General features: G+C 37.2%; 1 protein-coding gene and 1 pseudogene across 2 annotated transcripts in view; one reads left to right on the top strand and one right to left on the bottom strand.

Annotated features, from left to right (window-relative positions):
- Positions 1-3,187: 3,187 nt before the first annotated feature.
- LOC114899464 lies at positions 3,188-6,276 on the top strand (annotated as a pseudogene).
- Positions 6,277-7,336: 1,060 nt separating this feature from the next.
- Positions 7,337-18,373, bottom strand: part of UCHL5 (ubiquitin C-terminal hydrolase L5) — a 46,981-nt gene continuing 35,944 nt past the window's right edge. Inside the window, exons 10-11 of one of the 2 annotated variants that reach the window (XM_029230760.1) lie at positions 12,670-12,768; positions 7,337-8,148 (exon numbers count right to left, since the gene is read on the bottom strand). In XM_029230760.1, coding sequence (XP_029086593.1) covers positions 8,104-8,148; positions 12,670-12,768 — 144 coding nt within the window. In that variant the 3' untranslated portion in view covers positions 7,337-8,103. The remainder of the gene's footprint in view (positions 8,149-12,669; positions 12,769-18,373) is intronic. The other variant, XM_029230759.1, reaches the window with a different exon arrangement.

Below are 18,373 nucleotides of genomic sequence, written 5' to 3'. Positions count from 1 at the left end.
TGAGGCAAGGAGAGTCTGCATTTCTTACAAGTTCCCAGGTGATGTCGGTGCTGCTGGTCTGTGGGCCACACTTTGAGTAGCCAGACTGTAGACAGTTTGATTCAAAGGGAAAAAAATAATAGGAGGAAGGAAGTAAAATAGAATAATATATTTAAAATGCTAGGGGAATGGCCACCAGTGGGGAGTACTCCATAATCAGCTGTATTATTGTTGCTCAGAAGGCATTCTAGGCATGCCTTAGACTGCACAATACATTTATTTCAAATATGTGTTATACATCTGTATATGTGTGTATATATGTATACAAACTGCATTTGTTTATGTTTTGTTCATGCTTAACTGCACGTAGGGAGCATCTTATTGAAAAAAAATCCTGCCAATACTTTTGTTATGAGAATAATTAGCTAATTTACTGATACAGCTTATTTACATATTATTTAGAATACAAAATTAATATATTCTCATCGGAAAAATTCAATTATCTCAGAAGCCTATTCATTTAAAATGGAAAATTCCCCACTTCACCCTTAAAAGTTCTAAGCTCCTAGGCTAGTAACTATTAAGAGTTTGGTGTGATACTTTAAAATATTTTTTATTCTTATATATCCATATAAGATATTTTTTCAGAAAATCTACACCACTATAATGCAACTTACTTTTTCCTCAAAGATATATCAAACATCTTTCCATGTTAATATGTAGAAATTCACCTCCTTCTTTTCAGTGATTGCACAGTATTCCAACATACTATGACTCATTTACCCATTCCCTATTGCTGTGCTTCTGGGATGTCTCCAATTACTTGCTATGACAAATAATGCTACAAAGAATTTTCTTATACCCGTCTTTGTATAGGTGTCTGAACACATCTGTAATGTGGTTTTTGGAGTGAAATTGTTGTGAAGGATACAGACCACTGAATTTTGAGAATTGCCAAATTGCTTTTCAAAAAGGCTTCTACCACTGTTCCAGGAGCCTGCCCTACTTCCGTGCACATTGTAAAACGGTCATTTGCAATCACTTTAACTTCTTCATAATCTGACAGGAAAAGGTCATCCCTTTATTATTTTAACTTTCATTTTCTTAATCACTAGTGAGATTTACTATCTTTTATAATGTCACTAGCCATTTCAATTTCTTCTATGAATTGCTTGTTCTTATCACTTGCCAATTTTTCTCCTGGGTAACCTTTTCCTTTTTCCTTCTTTTTTTTTTTATAAGAGCTCTCTGTATATTAGATATTATACTTCTAATATACATATTACATTTTTTATGGTTAAGATTTTGTTGGCTTGCTGTCTTTAATGGGGTATGTTATTGTATAGAAATTTTTACAGAATCAAGCATTTCACTCTGGATTCTTTTTTTCTATGTTTTTTAAATGTTTTATTTCTTGCTTAGAGGCTTTTCCCTTCCCCCAAATAATAAAATATTCTCCCATTTTTTTCTAGTAATTTCATTTGTTTTAGTTTTAATGTTTACATCTTTAATCATGATGTATATCAAATTGTTTTTAAAAATACACTTGCATGAGGCTTTTACCACTGGAATTATGGTTTAGTCAATACTATATTATTATTGCTACAAGAAAGGGTTAGAGAAGCTTATCAATGTAAAATATCTGGATAGCCTAAAAAGGATAGGCCAGTGGTCCTAGCCTTTTCTAGGACCTACATTTTCTAAATGTACCTTTTATTCAACCTATTTTCATATTGACACCCCAAGTCAACTGTCAACAAACATTACTGCAAATTAATATTCTGAATTATTACATGTTAGTTCTGCCTGTATGTGATTCACTTTCATATTGCTGAGTCAGTGCTTCAGAAATAAAATTCTCTTCGTTCAGGTCTCTGCTGAAATATCATCTCCTTAAAGGGACTTTCCATGGCCATCCTATCAAACCTCAGCTCCCTCCATCCTTTTGTCCTGGTTTCTTTTTACAGTTCTCACTGCTACTTGAAAAAATTACATTAGACAGGCTTGTCTATTACTTGTCTCACCATGAGGGTGGGGCTTTATCTCATTCACCACTATATCTCTAGCATCTAGAACAACTCAGGTATGTTGAATAAATTACCAAAGAATAAATTAACCAAAGATATTACCAGATCTTGAAAGGTATGTCAAGATGTTAACATATCAAGTCAAAAACAAAAGGACTAGGTATGCTTAAAGTGGTGACTCTTTAGTTGGGTCAATCACTGGATTTAGTGCCAGTAACTATGTGCTAAGGAAAATAACAAATTAAAGAACATGTATGCTTGCCTGATCTAGGAATTCACTTTACCTTAAAAAATAAAATTCCTCCCTAAAAATTGAACTATCCAGTTTGCCTGTTTCTACACTTTATTCCTTACAAGCCCCAATCGGGGGCTTGTTAAATACATTAAAGCATATTTATATAATGGAATTCTAAGCAGCCATTAAAAAAGATGTGATATAAGCATAATTATTAATATGAAAGTTTAGGGTGAAATATCATGCAACATAATCCCATTTTCAGAAAAAGAAAATATCTATTACATGTGTGAGTGTAAACACATTCTCTGGAGAGATCTACATCAGAATACCAACACTGATTATCTCTAGGTAATGAGATTAGATTTGATTTTTATATATTTTTTATTCTCTGTATTTTCTCATTTCTCTAAAATAAACACGTGTTACTTATGTGAAAAGGAGAAATTGTTTTGGGGTGGAAGACCATAGTAGTGTGTGATGAAGTGGGTTTGCACACAGCACCCACATCGACCTTGTCCTCCATCCTTGGAGTGCCTTCCTACTCTGCAGGCTGAAGAGTTAAAAACCAATTTCCATACACTACCAAATGTAAAATAGATAGCTAGTGGGAAGCCACCGCATAGCACAGGGAGATGAGCTCAGTGGTTTGTGACCACCTAGAGGGGTGGGAAAGGGAGGGTGGGAGGGAGGGAGATGCAAGTGGGAAGAGATATGGGGACATATGTGTATGTATAACTGATTCACTTTGTTATAAAGCAGAAACTGACACACCATTGTAAAGCAATTATACTCCAATATAGATGTCAAAAAAGAAAAAAAAACAACTTCCCAGACTCCCTTTGCAGAAAACCTAACGTAAGACTTGGAAGTGACAAGTAAGGCAGAAGCCATCTCCATGGCATGTGCAGCCAGGGAGAGGTGGCAGTTTTCTACTTTCCCGTGTATGGTCACTGGGCGCCTGCAGACAGTGTGGCAGGTCCCCACTCCCAGAACACAACCTCTGCAGCCTGTTCTAACGTCAGAAACCCCACTGGTGAACGCCTTGGCCGCTGCAGTAGTAGCAGTTGCCCTGGTGGGCCAGTTAACGTATGTTTTGCTGGAGTCTTTTCTGGGGACCCAAACTTGAGCCCATTTCTCCATACCTTCCAATGATTTTGTAAGGAACTAAGTAGTTTCAAAATTCCCAATATTAATTCCCATTCCTCTTAAAATAGCTAGAGTGGTTTGTTTCCTGCAAGTAAGTCATCAATGATACAAAAAAGGTAAATTGTGTATCATCAACTTTAAAAATAATGTATACTACACAAATCTATTTCAGAATGTGGAGAGGGCATGTGAGACTAACATACAAAAACGTGGGGGAAAAGGATCACTAAGTACACTAACATGTTAATGTAGTCATCTCTGGTGGTAGAACTGTGGGTAATTTAAATTTCATTTTGCTTATCTTCAAGTTTTCTTTTCTTTTTTTTTTTTTAAGGGAAAACCTTAAAAACCATGTTTTTTTTTTTTGAAACATAAACAGAATCCTCTTACAGGAAAAGAGCAACTTCTGAATGTATCCTGAAATGTTTTAGGCAACTAGGATTAGTAACTAAAGGTATTAATCTGCATGTAACACTGTAGCACACACAGGAGTATGTATCATGGTCTAAGTAGGGGAGCAAGTCCCCATGGTTCATGATCTCAGAACAAATATTTGTCTATTCTAGTGACACAGTCAAGCTGACTGCTCTCTGCTAGAAAAAGGGCAGCTATCTTGGGAACTAAACATATGAAATTGAGACTAGCCAGTACCGCAGCTGTTGGTGAGCTTTCTTTGTTTAAAACAGCAGAAGTATATCCCTTAGAATTGGCTATTTTAAAAGGCATAAAATGAACGGAAGTGCCTTCACCTACCCAATCATTAAATGAGATTTCAGAAAAGAAAGGGCAAAAGTGAAATGAGCAAATGACTTTCTTTTAAACATTTCTTTAAAAAAAATTTTTTCCCACATAACTAACACTTACGTATTTCTGAATTGCTCTTTATTCCTCCATTTTCTCTACCCACTAGCTTCATGACATAGGACGCAGAAAAGGATGTCATACTTCTTTATTCACTGGCAGAAATTATCATGAAGGGTCACAATGCATTTGCAATCATCGAGGAAGCAGATAAAATAAACCATTCTTACTATGCAAATGCCTATCAAGGAATTGTATTAGAATTAGATTAATAAGAAAATATCCTTATATCTATTAACTCAGTGATTTTATAAAGCTAATTTTTATTTAGTTATTTATTTACTTTTTGGCCTAAAACAACATAAATTTATTCTCTTACAGTTTTGGAGGTCAGTCCAAAATGAGTCTCACTGAGCCAAAACTAAGATGTCAGCAGGGCTATGTTCCTTTCCAGAGGCTCTAGGGGAAAACCCCTTGCCTTGCCTTTTCCAGAATAAAGCTAATTTTTAAATGTCATTTGATACTAGCTACTTGTATTAAAAGCATCTTTCAATGACAAGTTTTTAATTTTCATGAACACTAATTTTAGATCTTTTATCGTTGTTTTCCGTCACCTAAGATATTCACCTCTGTTTCCTCTAAAAAGCTTTGTATTTTAGCTATCACATTTAGGTCTGTCATCCATCTAAAATTCATTTTTGTGAGGTAGGGAATCATGGTTCATTTTTTTCCATGGGGATATTTAGCTGTTCCGGCTCCATTTGTTGAAAAGATTTCCCTTCTCTGTTGGATTGCTTTGCTACCTCTGTCAAAAATCAAGTGACCATATAAATGTAGATTTGTTTTTCGGCTCTCTCTTCTATCCCACTGAGTTATTTGTTGATCCTTAATGCCAGTATCACACCGTCCTTGATTACTGGATACTACCTACCACAATACTCCTTGTATTGCTTTACAAAATTTAAGACTCTACAAAAGAGGGTATATAAATTAAGCTGAAATAAATGTATGGGCTCAAGATGAGCTTAAAATAATCCTTATGAAATCACTGTTAAACTGTATCATGGCTTTGAAAACACTCCATAATCACTATCGTTTCCAAAGTGAAATATATTTACCCACAAATGAAAAACTACAAATTCTTCATGACCTTCAACTGAAATTACGTATGAAAAATATTCCATTAATTTTACTACTCAACTTCCCACTAGGTCTTCACCACATTAGTTAAAAATACCACAGTGTAGTAAGCCTAAAAACAATCCTTAGGCAGTGTGCTCGGTGGTCCCGAGGATCTCTGTCTCTTGCTTCAACCGTGTTTGGACGGAACAGACCCAGGGACGCCCCTTGTTCCAGCCTCTGACCACCCTCCAACCTTTTTTCCCGTCTTAACTTTTGGAATCAGCCACACAGCTATCCTCAGCCACCAGGCCCGGACAACTCCATTTTTTGAGCTTAACTCCTTATTAACCCATCAACTGGGAGCTCCAGGATTCCTCAGAATGATTCCACCCAGGTGGAGGCTGTCCTCCACGGCCTGGTCAACAAGCATCTGTAGGCCTCCTACACCTACCTCTCTCTGGGCTTCCATTTCCAGCGAAGCGTTGTGCCTCTGGGGGGCGTGGGCCACTGCTTCTGCGAATCGGCGGAGGAGCAGCGCGAGGGCGCCGAGCGACCCTTGAAAATGCAAAACCAGTGCAGCCACCTGGCCGTCTTCCAGGACGTGCAGAAGCCGTCCCAAGAGGAGTGGCATAAAACCCAGGACGCTCCAGAAGCCGCTGTGTTCATGGAGAAGAACCTGAATCAGGCCCTCGTGGACCTGCATGCCCTGGGTTCTGCCCGCGCACAGCCCCGCCTCTGACTTCTTGGAGGGCCACGCCCTAGATGAGCAGGTGAAACTCATCAAGAAGATGGGCGACCACCTGACTAAGCTCCGCAGGCTGGCTGGTCCCCAGGCTGGGCTGGGCCAGTATCTCTTCGAAAGGCTCATCCTCAAGCACGACGAGAAGCCTCCTAAGTCCAGTGGCCTTTGAGGAGCCCCTCTGGTGTCAGGGCTTCTGCCTGAAGTAGCTCTCGGCAGCAAGTAGGCACTTTTTTTTTTTTTTTTTTTTACGGTACACGGGCCTCTCACTGCTGTGGCCTCTCCCGTTGCGGAGCACAGGCTCCGGACACGCAGGCTCAGTGGCCATGGCTCACGGGCCCAGCCGCTCCGCGGCATGTGGGATCTTCCCGGACTGGGGCACGAACCCGTGTCCCCTGCATCGGCAGACGGACTCTCAACCACTACGCCACCAGGGAAGCCCAGTAGGCACCTTTTTAACCACGCTGGAGCCCTCTCCCAACCCTTGGACCAAATGGAAACAATAAAGCTTTTTACAGAAAAAAAAAAATTCACGTGTTTGAAACTAGAGGATGCATACACAGTCTCTCTACACGTTTAAACTTTTCTATAATAAAATATTAAAGTCATGTATCAATTTCAGAAAGGTACCTAGTAAAGAAAAAAGATTATTTCCTTTACAAACATAAGTTTTATAAAATTTCCTTTAAAGTTTAACTTGGAAAAGAAGATTAAGAGCAAGAATACAATATTATTTTATAAAATAAAAAACAAAGCAACTCCCAATTCCATTGCGGGCAAACGATAAATGGCTCTTGGAAACTACTGGGCTGTACTAATTTTGTTCAAATTGGCAAAGAAGGATCCTCCACCACCACCATCATCCTTTTTTTAAAAAAGCAGATAGCCTGAATTGCTAAACCCCCAATTCTTTATAAAGATACAGCTTAACAGCTTGAAAATATGTTGCCAAACTGAGAGTAGCACCAAAAATCTTTAAGATTTACAATCTGTTCTTAACCTAAAATTTTGCTTTGATGCATAATACACCTTCCTGAAATAATTCTACAATACAAAAATAATCCCAAACACTGAAAAAAGTTTGCTAAAATAAAATTGGGATTTTTTTACTTTTTCTACTGGTAGCAATGAAAATCACTAGAAACTATGTTTTTTTTTTTTAAACATTTATTTATTTTTGGCTGTGTTGGGTCTTTGTTGCTGTGCGTGGGCATTCTCTACTTGCATTGAGTGCGGGCTACTCTTCGTTGTGGTGCGCGGGCTTCTCATTGCGGTGGCTTCTCTTGTTGCGGAGCACGGGGTCTAGGCGCGTGGGCTTCAGTAGTTGTGGCTCGGAGGCTGTAGAGTGCAGGCTCAGTAGTTGTGGCACACATGGGCTTAGTTGCTCCGCAGCATGTGGGATCTTCCCAGACCAGGCCTCAAACCCATGTCCCCTGCATTGGCAGGCAGATTCTTAACCACTGGACCACCAGGGAAGCCCAGAAACTATCCTTCTGTTCTTTTCAAATCATCTCCTTTAAGATCAAGCTTTTACAGATAATTGGTATAGAAGATAAAATTCAGTTTTTAAATCTTCAAATTATTTAGATATCAAAGACAGAAATACTGATTTTTTCATTAATGATGAGAAGAGACTCCATTTAATAGATCTGACATTTATAAATTTTAAGCATTTAACCAAGCTGGAAAATTGGAAAATTATAACAATTACAGGTAGAGAATATCATTTGTCCACTTTCATTACGGTAGTTCATTACGGTTCATTACGGTAGTTACCTATCCAGAGAACCAACAGGAGTTCTCAGATCCAATGTCATATAATGGGATTTGGGCAAGTGCTCTGAACACCACTTTTATTTAATATGCACCACATGCACATGATGCAGGCAGGGAGAGGTTATGAATCCATGCACTGAAGACGAGACAGACTGGGGCTATTGCCAAACGTGCGCTGAGTCGATTAGGATGTTGCTCAAAGTTCTTTATACTTAATGGTTTCCTTGAAAATAAGTGCAGAAGCAGAAATGGGTACACATCCCAAAGCATCTTCTTCATTTGGTTTCCTGTGCTTTCTTTGCATTCTGTTTTTCTTTTGCCTAGAAATTAAAGATAGTATACTATAAAATCTTAAAAGACTGTTCCAGTTCATATTAAAATGAAATGTGTCTAAGAGGGCATTCTTAAGCTAAAAAGCTTGAGATGCGTTGTTTGCAAGATTTCTAGAGAATTATCTTTTATAAGACTCACAACAGACTACTCCTGGACAATGATATAGTTATGCTTTGCCCTCAATAAAAAAGGGTCATACTTGGTTTGCAGTTCTTTCTTACCTGAAGTTGAAATGTATTATTATAATGGTAACAATTTAAAAATACAAAACATCCTATAAAGTCATACTCATTCATAACTATTTCAAAACAATATATTTACATGTGTGCCCATTTCTCAAACAGAGTATATGAAAAATCCTATATTAATCTCTGCATATTTGAATAAATGAGTTTAACATAATAGTTTACATGAGTTTAACATAACTAAGGATTATATACCCATAGTGTTGATAAACCTCACATATAAGTGAGGTTTTTTTCGCTCATGTAAGACCAAAAAAATGTTTTCACAAGTTTCACTTGAACCTTGTAACAAGTATAGAGCTTGAACACAGTAATTCTATTTCACTTTTTAGCAGATGAGGAAGCCAGAGTTTACAGGTGTTATCAAACTTGACCAAGTCACACAGCTAATCTATAACAAAACCTCAATAGAGGTCAGACACATATTCTATAGCAGTGCTTCTAATGTAGAGACCAATGACCTGGGGACTGTGTTAAAATGCAGGCTGAATTGGTAAAATGCCTGAGGATCTAAATTTCTAGCAAACTCTCAGGTGATGCCAATTCTGCTGGTCCTCAGGTGACACTTTGAGAAGCAAGATTTTAGAAGACTAGAATATAATGTTCTTTCCACTATGGCACTTGAATCAGAAAGAAACAAATAAATTAGACTTTTGCTATTATACAATTAAGAAAAAAACTTCTTTAATAAGAACTATAATCTTTTTTTTATAGTGCATTATAATGATAATAGAATTATCGTACAACCATATGATAAAATTAAGTGCAATGCATTAGAATATATTAAGAGGAAATATGTTATACATACCATATAAAAATTTAAAAATTACTTGCATAAACATTTTTAATAACAAGCATAATTTGTAATTTGATATGTACAATTTTTCAAAGAAGTCTTCTGTTTCCAAATAATAAAAATACTATTCAATTTTAGATATAATTTGGAAATTAAAATATGTACCTCTTTTCTTAGTGATCTCTGAATATACAGGAAGTTTACTAGGATTAACAGGAATCAATCTACTGGTTAATGACATAAATTTTACAACATAATTTAAAAAGCAAAGACATATAATGCAGAGTATCCATACATGTATTAAGCTATATAATTCAGATAAAACTAAGGGTGAGCTAAATAAGTTAAAAATAATTACCATTTATTGAGCACATATTATGAACTTGACCAATATTATCTCATTTAATCCTTAAGAATGTGAAGTGTGATTACCAATTTATAGATGAGCAAATAGATTCTATGATAAAGTAAATAACTTGCCTAAAAGCAACAGTTAATAACATAACAGCTAAGTAACATATCTGAGATTTAAACTGAAAGCCTGTATTCTGTTTTGCCTTTTTTGAAAAATAAAAAATACTGTATTTCAAAATAGCATGGAAAAAATGTTCACTGTTAAGAAATACTTTCCTTCTATTTAGTGTGCTAGTGAGATACTAAAAATTGCTGACTGAAGTCAGATAATTCTGTAATCATAGGTATTAATGTACATATTATTGCAGATAACTTTATTCTTCTACCTTATTTCTATTAAGAGATAGAAAAAGTAAGTTCTGCAGATTAGTTATTTATTACCAACTGAATTATAATGTCTTGGTAAAATCTGTACAAAATTCAGTACTGTGCTTTGAATCCCCCATAGCAACAAAATCTGTGATTCTAAATTATGGTAGGTTATTGATGGTTATTAAAAACCTGGGATAGACAATGATTCAGAAACACATATAAAGGTTGAGATAAAATTTGAAAAGAATTGTAAATGTACCTGAATAAAAGTTTTACAAATGAAATCTTAATATAGCTGACTTTATTTTATATTTTAAGGAACAGATTTGGTATATGGCACAAGAAGTTTTATAACTTTATATTTTTAGGTTACCTCCTGAGCAATCTTTATGTAATGTATACTCAATGAACTGATCAGATAAGACCAGAAGCTTCATAGAACAAGAACACTTACACGGCAATATCTTAACCTAATTCATTAAAGCCGCATGCTCTTGGGAGAATCAAAGTCCTCACTCTTTGTTACTTTGTAAAATGAAAAGATTTCCACAGGTCAAATACTTCCACACCATCACAGGCAGTCAGGACCTGCCTCCAATTACTCAGAAATCTGATCCTGGATGGCTTTAGCAAGTAGCAACACTGCCTAGACTAGCCACATCTTTTCTTCTTTCACTTGGCATTGGGGGAAAGGGGGGGATTTTTGACATAATAATCCATTTCTGAATTCTACATGTAATTCTTTTCTTAGAAGTATTACTTATTAAGTAATGTTCACTACTAAAGTCTTTATATTGGATATAACTGTAAAATGTAATCTTAATCTATTGTTTTTTAAATTTTTAACATTTGCATTTACCAGCAGAAAGTGATATTTCAATACGATATATGATTTCTTTTTTCAAAATAAGATGAACAAAAATATATTTGTGCTAAGGAAGCTGATTATTGGCAGAAATTAAGCATTTAATTCTAACCACAGATTCAAAATTTGTGGACGTGAAATTTTAAGTGGCATAAAGCTATTTAGGAGCTACGCTGTGATCCCCCAGAATCTTTAGCGTGACTTTATTCTAGCACTTATCAGAATAATACTATGCAGCACAGTACTATAATCATGTATTCCTTTCCCCAACTCAGTTGCTTAAGACAGAAAAATGTGTCTTAATTATGTGTATATCCACTGACTTTAAGAGACTGCCTCAAATATAGTTTCAGCTAGATAAATGTTGGATAAATAATCAAAACATTTCAAAAATTTTAATCAAATAATGAATCTGAATTCCCTTCAGAATCTAGGCACATAAAAGATACTGCATATACAGTATCTTTCTGTATAGTGTCTATACAGAAAGAAATATATCTCAATATTGCTTGTACAATATTATTAGTCAAAGAACAAGCAAGTCAGTAACTACCCTTTCAATAAAACAGACATATAATGTCTTTGTATTATATTCAATAAAACAAATGCAAACACAAGAAGAGACTGAGTTGGTATTCCACTAACACTAGGCATTCATATACTGCCACCCTGTGTCCAAAATAATGTGAACTAAGGAATTATGGTTCTAATGTAAAAGCTGAAAAGCTATTGTACTCTATCTATGCTTTTTAAAAAATTATGGAAATATACTGTCATTAAAATCAAATAAGAATGGTCCTTTTCTTAATTTGCCCAAAAAAGTTTACTCACAGGCCAATTTTAAATCACAACATATATATTTTAAATTTCTCTAATAACATTTGTCTGGTCCCTAATAATATTTATCTATACTTAATACCTGATACATCATACAATTGAGCATAACAGTCTATATTTCATTTTGTTTAATATTTTCAACAGAGAAATATTTCATAGTGTTTCATACAAAGAATATAATATCGAGGTACTCTGTTAACCAGGCAATTCTGAGGATCACAGGACCCTAATTGTTAATCTAAAACTTTAAAAATCAGTTTCCCATCTTGGACTTTTATGATTTAACACCCTGAGATACATGAATAGAAAAACCTATATGGAAAAGAGAAGACTTAGTAGTCCTCTTCTAAATTTTCTTAAATGTAAATTTTTACATTTAATGCTAAAAGTTGAAGCACATGTTCAGGATCTAGATAATAATGTATATATAAAAACCTTAACTCACATCTTGTATTATTTAGAATTTATGATGATATCAAACAGCTCGGTTGAAATGTATCTTTGCTTCATGAACTTAAAAATAAGAAAAAAAAAACCTACCATGTATTCTGGTCTTTAAGTTAACGGTCCAAATTTTTCACTAACCTATGCGTTTTCCCTCAGTGGAAAGAGTAATAACTTAGGAATAAGAAAACCTATTTCTTAGGCTAGGTTATGTTTTTTCCCCCTTCATTCTAGTAGTCAATTTGATGATAATTCAAATTTTTGCTAAGTTAAATAAGAAAAATCTATTATTTCAATAACTAAAATTAATAATTTGTTTTCAGCTAAAGAAAGAAAAATGTTTTACATTTCATTCTAATATAGCACAACCTGAATTCCTGACACTAAGGATTCTGGAAAGCTAAAGCAGTAATGCAATTCCTTATTTTTACTTTGCAATATTAGATTGAACTAATGTTCCTCTAGATGAAAAACAGTAAGTAAGAGCAAAAAAATGAAAATAAAAAGCTTCAACCAATTTTATCTCTTCTCAAGCCAAAAAACATTTTTTGGAGAATCTAAATCTAATTTAAGTATTCGCCAGTAAAATACTTACCTTTTCTACTAGTGGTATTAACTGCTGGTGTTCTGCTAAAGTCTTTAACAATTCCATAATGAACGGCAGATAATTATGCTTCCTTCTGATATTTTCAATCTGAAAATAAAACATATATCAAACCACACTAACTTTGTATTTTCACTAAGTTTCTGATATTTTAATTTTTGTCTCCAACTCAAAATAGTAATGGAAGAAGATCCTCCATTCCCATAAAAAAAATATGAGAAATAATGAGACTTCCATTGCGATTGAGAATAAAGACTAATTACAATAAAACATATGGAGAGAGCTCCCTGGGTGCTGCTTCCTACTCTTGGCTTAGCAAATAACAGTGGGTTTTAAAAGTCTAATCTGAGATAATTTATGAAAACTTAACTTATGAAAGCAAACTTAGAGGGACTTCCCTGGTGGCGCAGTGGATAAGAATCCACCTGCCAATGCAGGGAACATGGGTTCAAACCCTGGTCCGGGAAGATCCTGCATACCGCAGAGCAACTAAGCCTGTGCGCCACAACTACTGAGACTGCATGCCACAACTACTGAAGCCTGCGTGCCTAGAGCCTGTGCTTTGCAACAAGAGAAACGACTGCAATGAGAAGACGGCGCACCGCAATGAAGAGTAGCCCCCATTCACAACTAGAGAAAGCCCACTCGCAGCAAACGAAGACCTAACACAGCCAAAAATAAATAAAATTAAATCTTAAAAAAAAAAAAAAAGAAAAAAGGAAAGCAAACTTAGACGGCCCATGTGATAAATTAACACTCTTGCTACTACACCTATGTAAATAAGGCCATGCCTAATGAGACCAGCTTTATTGTGTGATTAAGAACAATCTTTCTTTGACATTATTTTTGACCAAAAGCAAATAGACTGTAGGGATTGTCTGGGCTTCAGTGGAAAACTGTGCATTGTCTAAAGTATGCTCTCCCAAGTTACGTGATTGCAACCTTTCACTGTCTGGTAGAGGTTCAATTTACTTCCCTTCCCATAGGGGAAGAAAAAAGTTTCCATCTTTTGTGAATTCGTTTCAACATTCCTATACTTCACATAAATTTGAGCTTCTTTGACTTCTTTGAAATAGTTGTGACATCTTACAGGTTTGCTCAATTAATGAACTAACTAAAATTTTAACGTGTTCATTTTATATCAATATGAGAATCATTTTATTTTTTTGAACAAAGCATTCTCCAACAATGTAGCAAAGATTCTAAAAACTTAGTTTTATTTTAGATAATTATTAAAAATTAATTATGAAACAACACTGCACAAGAATATATGAATAATAGGTAGGGTTTTTTTATATCACATAAAATAGAAGATAACATTCAAGTTTTCATCCCTTACTTTCCTGTCACCATATATTCAGCCCTCCTTTTTCCTGCCTGAAATACTCTGGAGCCAGTCCCTACCACTTCCACCTGAAGAAATCCTACTAGTCCAAGGTCCGTGTATTCTAAAAGTCACATTGCTGGCTGTTAAGTGTGTTGCAAAGCAGTATCCTGACACTGTGGTAAGCAACAGAAAGAAAAAGAACAATCCCTGCCTTCAACTGAGCTTAAAATGAAAAACTGCTTTTTCTACTGTGACAAACATGACAAATTGAATAAGAACCATTTCCAAAGTCCTACAAAATTCGAACTTTCCTTCACTCTTTTCACTCTCTGAAAAAAGCTTATCAGGCGGAGCTTTAAGATGGCAGAAGAGTAAAACGCGAAGATCACCTTCCTCCCCACAAATACATCAGAAATACATCTACATGTGGCATAACTCCTACAGAACATCTACTGAACGCTGGCAGAAGACCTCAGACCTCCCAAAAGGCAAGAAACCCCCCACATACCTGGGTAGGGCAAAAGAAGAAAGAAAAAACACAGACAAAAGAATAGGGATGGGACCTGCACCAGTGGGAGGGAGCTGTGAAGGAGGAAAGGTTTCCACACACTAGGAAGCCCCTTCGCGGGCGGAGATTGTGGGTGGCGGAGGGGGGAAGCTTTGGAGCCGTGGGAAAGAGCGCAGCAACAGGGGTGCGGAAGGCAAAGCGGAGAGATTCCCGCACAGAGGATCAGTGCCGACCGGCACTCACCAGCCCGAGAGGCTTGTCTGCTCACTGGCCGGGGCGGGCGGGGGCTGGGAGCTGAGGCTTGGGCTTCGGTCGGAACGCAGGGAGAGGACTGGGGTTGGCGGTGTGAACACAGCCTGCAGGGGGTTAGTGCGCCACGGCTAGCCGGGACGGAGTCCGGGAAAAAGTCTGGCGCTGCCAAAGAGGCAAGAGACTTTTTCTTCCCTCTTTGTTTCCTGGTGCGCGAGGAGAGGGGATTCAGACCGCTGCTTAAAGGAGCTCCAGAGACGGGCGTGAGCCACGGCTAACAGGGCGGACCCCAGAGACGGGCATGAGACACTAAGGCTGCTGCTGCTGCCGCCACCAAGAAGCCTGTGTGCCAGCACAGGTCACTATCCACACCCCTCTTCCGGGGAGCCTGGGCAGCCCGCCACTGCCAGGGTCCCAGGATCCAGGGACGACTTCCCCGGGAGAACGCACAGCGTGCCTCAGGCTGGTGCAACGTCACGCCAGCCTCTGCCACCGCAGGCTCGCCCCGCATCAGTACCCCTCCCACCCCCTGGCCTGAGTGAGCGAGAGCCCCCGAATCAGCTGCTCCTTTAACCCCGTCCTGTCTGAGCGAAGAACAGATGCCCTCAGGTGACCGACACACAGAGGCGGGTCCAAATCCAAAGCTGAACCCCAAGAGCTGTGCGAACGAAGAAGAGAAAGGGAAATCTCTCCCAGTAGCCTCAGGAGCAGCGGATTAAATCTCCACAATCAACTTGATGTACCTGCATCGGTGGAATACCTGAATAGACAACGAAACATCCCAAATAGAGGAGGTGGACTTTGGGAGCAACAATATATATATATATTTTCCCTTTTTCTCTTTTGTGAGGGTGTATGTGTATGCTTCTGTGTGTTATTTTGTCTGTATAGCTTTGCTTTTACCATTTGTCCTAGGGTTCTCTCTGTCCGTTTTTTCTTAGTATACTTTTTAGCACTTGTTATCATTGGTGGATTTGTTTTTTGGTTTGGTTGCTCTTTTCTTTCTTTCTTTTATTACTAAAAAAATTCTTTTTTAATAATCATTTTTTATTTTAATAACTTTATTTTATCTTCTTCTTTCTTTCTTTCTCTGTTTTCCCCCTTTTATTCTGAGCCGTGTGGATGACAGGGTCTCGGTGCTCCATCCAGGAGTCAGTGCTGTGCCCCTGAGGTGGGAGAGCCAAGTTCAGGACACTGGTCCACAAGAGACCTCCCAGCTCCACGTAATATCAAACGGTGAAAATCTCCCAGAGATCTCCATCTCAACGCCAAGACCCAGCTTCACTCAACGAGCAGCAAGCTACAGTGCTGGACACCCTATGCCAAGCAACTAGCAAGACAGGAACACAACACTACCCGTTAGCAGAGAGGCTGCCTAAAATCATAAGACCACAGACACCCCCAAAACACACCACCAGACGTGGACCTGCCCACCAGAAAGACAAGATGCAGCCTCATCCACCAGAACACAGGCACTACTCCCCTCCACCAGTAAGCCTACACAACCCACTGAACCAACCTTAGCCACTGGGAACAGACACCAAAAACAATGGGAACTACGAACTTGCAGCCTGCGAAAAGGAGACCACAAACAGAGTAAGGTAAGCAAAATGAGAAGAAAGAGAAACACACAGCAGATGAAGGAGCAAGATAAAAACCAACCAGACCTAACAAATGAAGAGGAAATAGGCAGTCTACCTGAAAAAGAATTCAGAACAATGATAGTAAAGATGATCCAAACTCTTAGAAATCGAATGGAGAAAACACAAGAAACATTTAGCAAGGAACTAGAAGAACTAAAGAGCAAACAAACAATGACGAACAACACAATAAATGAAATTAAAAATTCTCTAGAAGGGATCAGTTGCATAATAACTGAGGCAGAAGAACGGATAAGTGACCTGGAAGATAAAATAGTGGAAATAACTACTGCAGAGCAGAATAAAGAAAAAAGAATGAAAAGAATTGAGGACAGTCTCAGAGACCTCTGGGACAATATTAAATGCGCCAACATTTGAATTATAGGGGTTCCAGGAGAAAAGGAAAAGGGCTGAGAAAATATTTGAAGAGATTATAGTTGAAAACTTCCCTAATATGGGAAAGGAAATAGTTAATCAAGTCCAGGAAGCACAGAGTCCCATACAGGTTAAATCCAAGGAGATTACGCAAAGACGCATGGTAATCAAACTATCAAAATTTAAATACAAAGAAAAAATATTAAAAGCAGCAAGGGAAAAACAACAAATAACATACACGGGAATCCCATAAGGTTAATATTTCAGCAGAAATATTAATACTGATATTTCAGCAGAAACTCTGCAAGCCAGAAGGGACTGGCAGGACATATTTAAAGTGATGAAGAAGAACTTACAACCAAAATTACTCAACCCAGCAAGGATCTCATTCAGATTTGACGGAGAAATTAAAACCTTTACAGACAAGCAAAAGCTAAGAGAATTCAGCACCACCAAACAAGCTTTACAACAAATGCTAAAGGAACTTCTCTAGGCCGGAAACACAAGAGAAGGAAAAGACCTACAGTAACAAACCCAAAACAATTAAGAAAATGGTAATAGAAACATACATATCGATAATTACCTTAAATGTAAATGAATTAAATGCTCCAACCAAATGACATAGACTGGCTGAATGGATACAAAAACAAGACCCATATATATGTTGTCTACATGAGACCCACCTCAGACCTAGGGACACATACAGACTGAAAGTGAGGGGATGGAAAAAGATATTCCATGCAAATGGAAGCCAAAAGAAAGCTGGAGTAGCAATTCTCATATCAGACAAAACAGACTTTAAAACAAGGACTATTACAAGAGGCAAAGAAGGACACTACATAATGATCAAGGGATCAATGCAAGAAGATATAACAATTGTAAATATTTATGCACCCAACATAGGAGCACCTCAATACATAAGGCAAATACTAACAGCCATAAAAGGGGAAATGACAGCAACACAATCATAGTAGAGGACTTTAACACCCCACTTTCACCAATGGACAGATCATCCAAAATGAAAACAAGTAAGGAAACACAAGCTTTAAAAGATATATTAAACAAGAAGGACTTAATTGATATTTATAGGACATTCCATCCAAAAACAACAGAATACACTTTCTTCTTAAGTGCTCATGGAACATTCTCCAGGACAGATCATATCTTGGGTCACAAATCAAGTCTTGGTAAATTTAAGAAAATTGAAATCGTATCAAGTATCTTTCCCGACCACAATGCTGTGAGACTCGATATCAATTGCAGGAAAAAGTCTGTAAAAAGTACAAACACATGGAGGCTAAACAATACACTACTTAATAACCAAGACATCACTGAAGAATTCAAAGAGGAAATCAAAAAATACCTAGAAAGAAAGGACAATGAAAACACAATGACCCAAAACCTATGGGATGTAGCAAAAGCAGTCCTAAGAAGGAAGTTTATAGCAATACAATCCTACCTTAAGAACCAAGAAACATCTCAAATAAGCAACCTAACCTTACACCTAAAGCAATTAGAGAAAGAAGAACAAAAAAACCCCAAAATTAGCAGAAGGAAAGAAATCATAAACATCAGATCAGAAATAAATGAAAAAGA

The sequence above is a fragment of the Monodon monoceros genome, unplaced genomic scaffold (assembly GCF_005190385.1).
Source record: "Monodon monoceros isolate NGI ecotype Baffin Bay Population unplaced genomic scaffold, NGI_Narwhal_1 Super_Scaffold_18, whole genome shotgun sequence".
Classification (NCBI taxonomy): Eukaryota; Metazoa; Chordata; class Mammalia; order Artiodactyla; family Monodontidae; genus Monodon; species Monodon monoceros.
This window is presented reverse-complemented; position numbering and strand designations above follow the sequence as displayed.